Consider the following 12,224-nt stretch of genomic DNA (forward strand, 5'->3'; position numbering starts at 1 on the left):
GGCGGCATAAAGTGCATCAAGAGGCACGATGATAAAACCATGTGAGATTTCTGCATGACCAAATGAACGTACACGACCGCTCGAAGGTTTGGGGTCGCCCAGACACATTTTCAGTTCCTTTGCCAGTTGTGGCGTAAAATATCCTTCATTTCCAAAGAACAAGAACAGACTGGAGAGTTTTACATTAAAGTTCTCTTTTTCTGGTTATTTTGAGGGTTTAATGAACCCACAAATGTGAAGCTCCAGATCCTCAACCAGCTCAAAGGAAGAACAGTTTTATAGCTTCTCTCACCAGCAGGACTATTTTCAGCCGTGTAGCATCACTGTGCAAGAGGTTTTAAGGTTTTCAAGGGGTCTTAAGAGTTTTAAAGAGGTTTTAAGGGTTTTTTCTACTAATGTTCAAGTTTTTTTTTTAAGTTTTCTAAAGGATTTTCAATGTTTTTAAGGGTTTTCTACTGATCCATTAGTCTCTAAGAACACTGATAGCTGCTGGAAACGGGCCTCTAAACCCCTATATGTAGATATTTCATTAAAAACCAGACGTTTCCACTTAGAATATTCTTTTACCACATTAACAATGTAGAGACTGTATTTCTGATTCATTTCATGTTATCTTCATTTAAAATCAGTGCTTTTCTTTGAAAAATAAGGACATTTCTAAGTGACCCCAAACTTTTGAACGGTCGTGTGTGTGAAGTCATTTGCATCCTGAATGTTCTCACATATCTGGTGTGAAAAGTTTGTTTTAGATTCAACCAGAAAACACGAAATTGTTAGACAGTGAAATCATTTGTTCTCATAAGTTAACACAAAGAATAAGTTTCTTCAGCTCTTAAGTTTTAAAGAGCTCGTCCTCTGAATTTCTCTGATTTCTTTCACGTGATCTGAACGACATACAAGACGCTTTTCTGCACAAATCAAATGAGCACTTTACAGCTGTAAAAAAAAAAAAGGGAAACTGTCTTCATTGTTAGTGAAAACGCACGGCGACAAACCAAAGTTAAACGTCATCCGGCAGACAAGTCAACAGAAGACGACGGAGGTTCACCGTCAACGACACCGGAAAAGTCCAATCCCACCAATTTAATCACAGAATAATTTGTCTCATAATTGATTCAATCCTTTTGTCTATAAAATGTCAGGAACTAGTGAAAAAGTTGTAATTTCCAAGAGTGACGTCCATCAAATTGTTGCAAGATATCAATCTAATGGCCCAAAACACATCGTGTATAATGATATAAAACAGAGAAACACATTAATTAATGAATGTCTGGCAACAACAAACAGCTACCAGGAGTTATTACACATGTGCTTAATGTCACAATTATTCCAAGATATTCCAAGCACTGAGGTTGATATGAAACACTAAAGTCTGAACATCAACCATGATTCATACCTTCACTCACAAGAGAAATGACCTATTTATGAGCAACAATAACTTCACACAGCATTAAAACGAGTCAAAGAGGAACTGAAGATTTTCTTGCATTTAATATCTGAATAAAAACCAAATGTTGTATAAAAACGTCCCATTGGTTGGCGTTTATAATGCATTGTGGGTCAGAAATGTCTGATTACCACCACAACTCAGAACTGGTGAGCGCTGACATCCTCTGAGCTCGCTGTGTGGATGGTTCAGTGAGTGAGTGACAGGTCGGGGGGGAGGGGAGTGTATAGAGCGGTCTTGGTGGGGGTCTCAAAGGGACAGGATGTGGGCGCCCTATCGCTCTACGGGGTCGACGACGAGAGCGAGACGACGGAGAAGGAGACCGCAGGATTCTTTGAAAACAGGAGATCTCGAGGGGAGCCGAGCTGTGAAGGAGGTCTATCTGCTCTGACGCCCTCGGGCAAAAGCAGCCTTCATCTCTCGTCTCCACCGCTCTCGTCAGACACATCTTGTTGTTAAATAGTGATACGAATACTGTTTAAGGTCGGCAGCTCTTCATCTCACAGATCAAGTCGTGGGTTTGAGTCCGCGGGCCTGTTGGAGCGTGTTCTTGTTGTGGCGGTAGTTTGTCACTACCGGGCCGCCATTTTGGTCTGTTAGTGCTGACAACCTCATCCCTTCTTCTAGAAATCTAGTTTCTACAAAGCCAAACTAGCCCACTGTCATAACTCACAACGATGCTGAAGATAGAAAAATGCATCGCACAGAAATAAACTAAACAAATGACTGAATAAGTGTGCCGTGCCAAAAGGGTCAACCGTAGTTTTGGGACCTTTTACGAACTATAGTTTAAGGTAATCCTTCTGAGATAAAAGGATGGTTGTAATATAACTTTGCCTCTTTTCAGTCATCTGTGATCATCAACTGCTTTTTCAATTCATCCCAGACTGCTTGAGTTTGTAAAGAGACGTCCTCATTTGAACTTTTGCACCTGTCTGACCCCAAATACTTTATGAGCTGTTTGGATGTGCAAGTACATCCATAATGCATGCGCTTTACACGAAGGAGATGTCTGAGCACGCTCCTGATTATTCAACATAGTTTAGATGTGCAACAGATCGATAGTTCAATAGTGTGTAATCACAACATTTAACCTGTCTCGCCTTCTTTTAAAAGCCTCGAGCCTCTGAACACACAGAGTTTCAGAGGAAATGAAATGAGTAAGCCTCTAACATCTGTGCGCTTTTATTTGCTTTATTGATGCTCTGAAGTGAAAGCTCAACAGCGCCCACCACAGGCTGCTAAGAGGACCGCACGTCCTCTCTGGAAGCACAGACACAGACACGTATAATATGTATTAATAACTCAAATGGACTTCATGATCATTTCAAATGATAGGCTAGAAAAAAGTTAAATATTATAGCAAACAATGAATAAAGATGTGCAAATGAATTCAATCAAGTACATTGTGAAGTGTCTTAGTGAAAAATAAAGTTATTATAGCCGTGGACGTGAGAAACACTTCATTCAATCTTAACCAACTCAAACTGACTGAACACGGCTAGCCAGCTAGCGCACATGTGAATAACACGTTATGGCCGTCAGAGCAAAGAGTAAAAAGTGCTTTGTTAATTGCTATAAACAAATACTCTAAAATAGTTTAAGATATCGTGATTTTCATGCTCACAATAACTTCATGATTTGCCTGAATGTCAGCAGCTCAGAAGGCCGGAGGCTTTTGAGTTCAACAGCCCAGGATGGAGTCGTCCCACAGCTTCTCCTCCTCTGTCCGAGTGTCTGCTTTCTCTTTTGTTTTCTTCTTCTCTTTCCTGTATTTTGGTTTGCTTGTCTCGTCCTCCCCCTCCTCCTGTTCAACACTCATTTCAGCCTGAACACGCACTTCGGGCTCTTTTCTATCGTCCGGCATCTCTGGCATCACATTGTCCGTCACCCTTTCCACTCCTTCCACCTCAAAGTCCTCCTCCCGAGATTTATGTTCTCGTCGTCTCTGCTTTCCGTGATTTTTCCGCTTTTTCCTTGCGCCCTCTTTCTCGGACCCTCCGGATTCCTCTCTCCTCCTCTCCTCCGAGTCGTCGGCTCCTTCCCTCCTCCGTCGCTTCATCCTCTTCTCCTCCTTGTCTGAGTCCTCGTCCCTTGGCCTCCTGGATCTTCTCGTCCTCCTCTTCCCTCTGCGCCTGTATTCGCTGCCGTCATCGCTGTCGCTCGTGCTACTGCTGAAGGAAGAGGAGGAGGGAGACGACGAAGTCGTACCCGAGGAGGAGCTCAGCTGCTTTCTGCACCTCTTTCTATTTGTGTGTGGATTCGTGAACAGGGGAAAGCCGGAGGAGACTGGAGGAGGGCGGCTGTAATCCAAGTGATGGGAAGGCCAGGGTGGGCCCTGATGGGGAGGACGCCACCCGACGGCTGGGTAGTAACCGCCAGGGCGGGAGTGATGAGGAGGGTGAGAGGTGGGAGGGACGCTGGGCATGCGTTGGTTGAGGTCAATGCCATCTCCCTGGTTGAATGCTTCCTCTTCTTTCTCATCTTCCTCGCCCTCTTGCCGTGCATCACCCAGAGGCGGGACGTGAGCGGCTTTAGGGGCGATTCCACGAGCCTTCTGAACCTGAATGTAATCCGCCAGTTCATCTGCGAATGTGTTGTAGTCCTTTTGTTGAGATTTGCACAGCTTAACCACCTTTTTCTCCCTGGTCAAGGACACGTAAACAGAAATTAAGTTGCTATTTAATCAGGTAATACATGTTGATGTTACACTAAAGCCACATTAAGTTGTTTGTTTTTATCTCTGGAAAGCAGAAGAAATGGACAGAAACTTAGTTTTGTAATATCATCAGCCCAAAAAAAAAGCACTTCATGGAGTTTTAATGGTGTCAAGTTTCAAGAAATGCAAGTTGAAGTGCAGTTAAGCCGACATTACGACACGACAGTGGACATGAAGCGTTGGTCAGAACATTGTAGATTTTACCTAATCTGGTGTTTGTTTCCTTGCATGTGGGCCTGGTACATCTCCACAGAGTTAAACTGCACGCTACACATCTGGCACATCAGGGAGTTGGCTGCAGACAACAGAGAGTGGGAAAGATGGCAGAAATTATTTTAAAAATTTCACCACAATAACACAGCGGTGCGGAGGAGTAACTGAGAAGACCTAAAGTTAACATCCTGAGTGACTAACTCATTTAAACTTACTTAACTTAAACTTTGTCAACTCTGGTTTATGGTCAGAAGTTTTTCAAACACATGTCCGCTTCCTGTAATGAGATTAAGAATCTTTACGGCTGATGGTTTCAAGTATAAGATGTTTTTTCTTCTTGAAGGTTCTTGATTGTTTTTGTGACGGTATCAGGCTTCATGCTACTGATCGTACTCGTCTCCTTTTATCCCAGTTAGATTGAAGGACACTGACATATCGTGTGTGTAACTAAAGACAAATTTGCTCAAGAGATATTTCTCTTTACTTTGATTTTGCCACTTAAATTACACTCAACATCTCGCTGGATGCGCTAGGTGTTACCGTCGAGAGGCAGGACTCTGCGTTACCTTGCTGGACGTCGTCTCCGAGCTCTTTGAGCAGGTCCCGTCTGGCCTGGTTCCTCTGGTGTTTGCGTCCATTGTAGTGCTGCAGAGCCATTTGGGGATTGTTGAAGGCCGCGGCGCACAGGGCACAGTGCTTGTTCGGGTCCTTCAGATCCACCTCGGCGCTGGGGGCGGCCGCGTCGCCCGTCGGGTCCGGGGGGGAGTTCTGGTCGGCGTCATCGGGGCCGCGAACGAGACGCGGTAAAGTACGCGCCTCTGTGTACGCGCCTGCGACGAGAAATCATCCTCTCAATTCAATTTGTGTTTGACGTTCTGAAGTCAAGCAAAAACTTTCAATCTCACCGTTGGAACTGTAAATATTTTTCAATCGCGCACTTGCCTGGGGGCTGAAGACCTTGTTTCCGAAGATTCTTTGCGTGGACTTTGCCTTCGTAGTGGGATTTCGCCACCACGTGGGAACTAAACACCATTGTACACAGCTCACAGAAATGGTCCTTATCAGCAGTCATGGTCCGCTGCAATAAAACAGGCAGGAGGCCGGCTTGTCAAGAGAGACATGTGCTTTCTAACAAGAAAGAAGAAAACTAGATGATCCCCGAGACCTTCTCTGTGCTCCTCCTCTCTCTCATGTCATCACAGCTTACCATAAAGTGCTTGCAGCATTGTAGTTTAAGGTCCTTCTGTTACTCTCATCGTTCAATGTGACAGATTAGAGTCAAATAACTAACCTGGAGTCTCGCAGACTCTTTGTCCATGTCCTCCTCGGCTCTCTTGGCCTGCACGTACACCTTCAGTTTCTGAGCATGTTTCTTTCCCTGCAGTCGGGGGAAAGACATTTTCATTAAGGCTCTGACCTCGCGAGGTCAACGACATCGTACCACAATCTCACGACCGGCGCCCCCGGGGAGCGGCACGCACCTCGTAGTGCGACAGCCGCTGAGATTCAAAGAGCAGCACAGCCTCACACACGTGGCAGTAGTCGTCAGCGAGGAGACCCTCGAGTCGCTCCTCTTCGTCTCCTGTGAGGCAGAAAAAAACTGTCACTGTTAATAGAGCCTCAGAGAATAAAGATTATTGAAATATAATGAACCAATGACAGGCTTTTAAAATCCTCATTATTACATGATATCAGTTCTATTTTATGTAAACTTGTATTAGAAGATATATAGTTAAACTACTGAAATCAGACTGGTGCTCGTGTCTCCTCATTGGCTGATTTTGATAAATATGGAGATAAATTGGCTTTTGACGAGCTCTGCAACATGAAGTGGTAATGCGCACAATGTTCACTGTCTGAATGTGTGAGGAAGGTCACGTTGTCTTCGTCGGCCAAGCGTTCTGCACAGAACAAGACAACAGAAAGCACAGCAGCTTCTCCTGCAATACATACTGCAACGACAACTTACTGAAAAATGCATTAGCCCATCTTAAGAGGGAAATTTATCAATTTAGCTGTATATTCAAGATGCATACACTCGCTTAGACCCTTTTAAAGCAAGATGTTATCCATATCCAGTATTATATGCCATTTAACAGAAGGATTTTTTGGTCATTCAATTCTAAATAACCCAATAAAATGCTACTTTTTATTCATAATTAATATCATTATATTATCCTCACACACTAATTTGTAAACAGGACAATACAGCAAAACCTCCAAACATTTGTTACTTAAAATAATACGTGAGATAATCGTAGTTTCATGCTTCATTTAATTAATTTGACTTATTCAATGTCTGATGTGTTTAAATGTTTCACTGCACTTTGAACACAGGAAGCATCAACACAATATATATATATATATGACTCATTTTCGCTTGAAACAAGGGGCACAACATTTGTACTAACAACAACAGCTTAACTTTGGTCAAATATTTAGTTATGGGCGTGGCTATTTTACTAAAACTAAGAAAAAAATAGTTTGTGAGTTTCATTTTTAAAGATTATATTAAAATGACATCAATAAATACAAATTTGTACGAACTATTACTGTGAAACTTAATTTGTTTACATCAATGCTTCTGATAAGTAACACATCAAAACATCTTAATAATTTAAGGCCACGGTTTCTTGTTTGTTAGACGCTGTATTATGTATTGAGGTAATCATATATATGACTGATTAATTTGTTTATGACATAAACACTGTTATGTCTTGTGGTTAATAAAAATGTGTTAATTTTTCAAATAGTCAACAAAAAAACAAACTGATTTTAAATCATTTGCCATATATCAATTTAGTTAGTAAAACATTTGTTAGTGTGTGTGTCAACTGCAAAGATGTGCTTTCTTGTTCTGAATATTAATGTTTCTGATGATTGTGACTGAATAAATGATTGACCTAATTTCAGAAATATAGTTTTATGAATCAATACCAAAAATGGAAAATGACGCCCTATCAAATGTGTAATTAAAGCGAAGAAAAATAAGGATTTTGAATATTTAAAAAAATTCTGTTAAACCCAAATACTGACGGCCATAGTGTGTTGACATGATATTAACTCTCTCCAATGTAATGCAAAAGGATAATAATCTACTAAAATATAGAATTTCCTTCTGTTTCTAGGTTAATATCTACAGCTCAGATAAACTAAGGACTGCCATGAGTAAAACAATGAATGCACACTTTGATATGCCAAAATATTCATATCTGTACATTTCAAATACTGTACTTACCAAATGATAATCACAGTAGCAGTTATCAAGAGAGCAAGGATTGCACATACTGTATCTCAAACTATATGTACAGTGTTTAAACAGGTTATGTAGTTTTTGCCTTTCACACCCTTATCTTGAGAGGGAGACCCATCTAACTCAGCACCATCTTGAGAATACTAACGTTGTGTTTGTTTCCTTACACAATACACAACCACATTTTAGACTGGAACTTGTGCCACTAGCTCTTGAATTTGCAGTCCACTGCCTTGACTGGTTTGAGCAACGCTACTTATTACTACTTATTTGCAAGAGGCATGACACACGTGAATGTCACCCACTAAATGGTAGAAAGTTATGCAGCAGACAAGACGTGCAGCTGGCCGACCACTTCCTCGCAACAACGAGCATTTTCCTATCTTTGTATCGGTGTCACTATTGGGGTCTTTTCATTGGCGACACGTTTAGTACGTTCATGTACGCACCGGGCGGTAAAACATATTGTGCCTGACTTTTAAACGTTAAAAAGTTGACTTTAGCGCATTTAGCCACGGGGCTACAATTAGCTCAACTGGCTAGCCAGTTAGCTTCAAAAGCTAACGTGGGCTCGGCGTTTAGGACACAACACGGCTAAATGTCCACGTTGCGGACAGAACTCACCTTCAACCTGGGTGCTATCTATTTGAGTGTTTATTACTTTGTCAGCATCTGTGACAGAAGCCGCGTTAGGGGTACTGGTAGTGTTATGGTGAGTGTCTGACTCCGCAAGCAGCGGAGTACAGACACTTCTGTCGTCCATGTTTGTTCCCTATCTGTGGTGCTTGGTGCGCGCGATGTCGCCGAGTGCGGCCGAGTGCGGCCGAGTTTCTCCGAGCGCTGCGGAGAGTTCTTCTTCTTTGAGGTTTATTAGCGGCTGGCAAACAACCGATTGGTGCATTACCGCCACCAACTGGTATGAAGTGAGGATCAGGATTTTTAGTGAAGGAAGGAAGGAAGGAAGGAAGGAAAGAAAGAAAGAATCAGAGAAAGAAAGAATGGAAGGAAGGAAGGAAGGAAGGACAGAAAGAAAGATAGATAGATATTTTTTGCAACAGCAACATTTGCACATAACAAAATGCACAATATATACAAATATAATATATATATATATATATATATATATATATATATAAAAATATATTAGGATTTTTAGCTTTGAAAGCAAAAGTCAAGCGAAAGCCGCATCAGCACACACATTAGTGGCAGCATTTATAATTGGCCTGTATGCTATTTAAGTGGATCACTGTTATCTATGCATTTTTACATTATTGCCATATATGACACATGTTTACATGTTGTCAAAGCACGTAGTTATTCATTCTCTTTTTCATCTCATTCAGTCTTTTTTCCAAAAAACATTGTTTTCATTAAAATTATAGTTCTACGCCCATGAAGAATCAAAGTTTCCTCAAAGAAAGTAAGTATAAATAAATAAATGTAAATATTCATGCTCCCTATTTATTGCACTCTATTTCATGTTAAATGTTTACTGTTAAACTATATGCACCTCCCGCCAGGACAAATTCCTCATATATGTAAACTTACTTGGCAATAAATGTTTCTGTTTCTGATTCTGTTTCTGTCCTCTTCCCGTCCATCCTTAACACACTGACCACTGCAGAGTCATCACAGACCTTCTGCAGATGGCATCAACATCCAAGTTTCCTACTTTTTCACTCCACATTATTCACACTACTGCATATGCTATAGATCGTTTTGGACGGACACACACACACAGACACACACACACAGAAAGTTCATATCAAAATAGATACTTTATTTTAAGACATTACAATTTCAACATGTGTTTGCCACAGAACATCCATTTAATGCTGGAAAACAACCGTACTGACAAACAGATGAGATCAGAGAATCAACACAAAGTTGTTTTCATTAGGTAGAAAAGCAATGTAGAGCGGGACGCCATCACTTTCTCTTCTGCAGCTCTCTGGCTAAGGCATCCAACTGCGAAGAGTAACACAGTGAAACATGAGAGCCAGACACGCTATGTTCAAAACACTTAATGTGTCGTTTGAGCACGGCTTTCAGTTGTTGTGTTCATCTTTGTGTGTTTGCGTGAAGACACATTCGTGTTAGGAGAAGGGAGAGAGATTCCCTGATGAGAAAATGCTCTGGTGAGATTACATCGTTCCACATTTGTATAGCGATAACAAAGTGTTGTGATCGTGTTTATGCATGTCTTAAAACATTTGTATCAACCAAAAACTTTTTAATTCATAATTATTTTTCAAACTCAGACACATTGGCCTCGGCTCATTTTCTGTGACGAACACATTTTTAACAACAAAAGACATTATATTGACATGGATGTATATTTGCTGAATAAAAAATGAGTTATTGAGCTGCTAATGACCTCATACGTGGATAATAAACCCCTTTTGATTACAGCAGGGCATTAGGAAACTCTAATGACTTGTTTTGTATATATGTGTGTATATATTGTGTATCAGCCTCATCCACGCAGCACCGTCAGCTCACTTACAATGATGTTCCTCAGGACGTTCCTCCTCTGGGGTCTCAGGTAGCTGCACTCTCCTGCCTCACACAGCTTTATCTCCTCTGACATCTGGGAGACAGAGAGAGGGAGATTCAGAGGAAACATGAGGGAAGAGTGAAGAGGTAAAAGGAAATGCTCAACACAAACACTCGCCCCGAACCTCTGACGTGCCGAAAGAGTCCAGCTCCCTCTTGCCTCCGGGGTACCACCCGTGGGACCAGTGCTGGGCGTCGGTCAGCTGGGCTCCCACACAGAGAAGCAGCCCGAGCAGCAAAACCAGCCGAGAAACACTCATGATATTCCAACCTGCGAAGGCGAAGATGGACAACCGATCAACTCGGACGAAGGCGCTGGTGCCTCAGATCCTTTTGGGTGTCTGATTTAAAAAAATCGAATCAAATTGAAAAGTGTTTGAATACGATTATCCATTTTCCCACAAACTGTTTTTGTGTCGTAGAAAGTTTGAACTACAAAAGGAATCCTTGATTTAGCTTTTCCTGCAATGAAAAGTCAACAGACGAGATTATATGCTGGATGTAGAGCTGAGATGTCTGTCACTAGAAAGTTATTCTGCAGTTTTAAGACACACTGGTATGAGCAAGTATGTCTTAATTATTCTGCTGCATTTTTTGCTAAATTATCCCATTGTGTTTGTTGTGATAGAGACAAAATATTCAAAATTCTCAGGTCAAATACATATTAAGCTGCTGAACAATATTCATCCCAACATTTCTGATCTTAGCTCATCTTTAGAGACAAGTTTCCTGTTATAACAGCGACCTTCTCCTCAAGGTGGCGCTCCACAACATTAACAGTGATATCTATTAGTGTTTGAGAACCCCTAAATTAATTCCAATACTTGTGTTTATTGGATGTATTTGTTCAGCAAAATCTGGAGGAAAAAATGTATATCTGCAAAAAAATCACTCTTAAAAGATATTTTGATGGTAACTATGAACATCCAGCATGATATGAGCCAGATTCCCCAAAAAAGCCTCCTGGAGCGTCAATAAGACACCTTTTTGGAAAGATTATGACCTAAAGAATCAGAATCTGCAACAAAAATCTGAATAAAACAAAGTGTTGGTCTGTTAGGAAGGAGTTTCAGTCAAAAAACTGTGTCGTTCGGTTAAAAAATGGAAAAAATTACATATTTTATGCCAAAAGATTGTCTGAATGGGGCATGCTGGGACTTAAAATGGGCGTGGCAGGATTTTCACGCCCGGTTTCCATAAGGTTAACATATTAACTATGTATATCTTACAGTAAAACTGTGAAGAAGTGTAAATCAGTGCCCTTACCTTAGTCTCAGGTCCGCTACGTTTCACTCAGTCGTTTTCCTGAAGGCGTCTCGCGAGTCTAATACTTTAGAGATTATCTTCGCCCTCATCTCCCTCCTGAATATATGTGCTCCTCCAAACGTTTTCCATGATCGTCCCCTAATTGCCCCGCCCCTCGCTGACCTCTCTGGTCCTTCTGGTGCCTCCCATCCCTTCCCCTCTTGCCCCGGGGGACAAGAGGGCCAGAGGACACGAAGACACGGCCGATTCCAATTATCATCTGCAAATAGCACCGACGACCCCCGAGACGCTCGTCTGCTCACATCACCCGCGTCCACGTCCAGACTGTTTAATCACAGAGTTAAGTCGTTCAATTAGATTCATGACAAACAGTATAATTTAATTACAAGTACAAAAGATAACTTTAGTTGTATACGTTTAAAGTCACGGCGTGCCCCGTTCAGACGGTATTTCTTTTCCATTTTTTAACAAAGCAACACCATTTTTTGATTGAAACTCCTTCATAACACCCCAATGATTTGTTTTATTGTAATTTTTTTTGTCGTAATATTTCCAAAAAAGCTGTATTTTTATTATGTGGGCTATTGTTAAGGCCCTGAACCGTACAGCTCGACCGCTCCAGGGGGCTTTTTTGGGGGAATCTGGCTCATATCATGCTGGATGTTTACAGATACGATCAAAATATCTTTTTAAAAGTGTTTTTTTTTTGCAGATAGACATTTTTTTCCTAAGACTCTGCTGAACAAATACATACAATAAACTCAAGTATT

General features: G+C 41.3%; 2 protein-coding genes across 2 annotated transcripts; both read right to left on the reverse strand.

The window, feature by feature from the left end:
* Window positions 1–2,658: 2,658 nt before the first annotated feature.
* zmat1 (zinc finger matrin-type 1) lies at window positions 2,659–8,397 on the reverse strand. Its single transcript, XM_068594556.1, has 7 exons — window positions 8,257–8,397; window positions 5,861–5,961; window positions 5,671–5,757; window positions 5,322–5,457; window positions 4,946–5,209; window positions 4,371–4,461; window positions 2,659–4,092 (listed from the first exon to the last, which is right to left on the reverse strand). Exons 1-7 carry the CDS (start codon window positions 8,393–8,395, stop codon window positions 3,132–3,134), a joined length of 1,779 nt encoding a protein of 592 aa, XP_068450657.1. The 5' UTR covers window positions 8,396–8,397; the 3' UTR covers window positions 2,659–3,131.
* Window positions 8,398–9,452: 1,055 nt separating this feature from the next.
* On the reverse strand, window positions 9,453–11,517 carry gnrh2 (gonadotropin-releasing hormone 2). Its single transcript, XM_068594056.1, has 4 exons — window positions 11,455–11,517; window positions 10,314–10,459; window positions 10,139–10,222; window positions 9,453–9,600 (listed from the first exon to the last, which is right to left on the reverse strand). Exons 2-4 carry the CDS (start codon window positions 10,446–10,448, stop codon window positions 9,562–9,564), a joined length of 258 nt encoding a protein of 85 aa, XP_068450157.1. The 5' UTR covers window positions 10,449–10,459; window positions 11,455–11,517; the 3' UTR covers window positions 9,453–9,561.
* Window positions 11,518–12,224: the final 707 nt, after the last annotated feature.

The sequence above is a fragment of the Clinocottus analis genome, unplaced genomic scaffold (assembly GCF_023055335.1).
Source record: "Clinocottus analis isolate CAN_PGR_092001 unplaced genomic scaffold, fCliAna1.0.p SCAF_3, whole genome shotgun sequence".
Classification (NCBI taxonomy): domain Eukaryota; kingdom Metazoa; phylum Chordata; class Actinopteri; order Perciformes; family Cottidae; genus Clinocottus; species Clinocottus analis.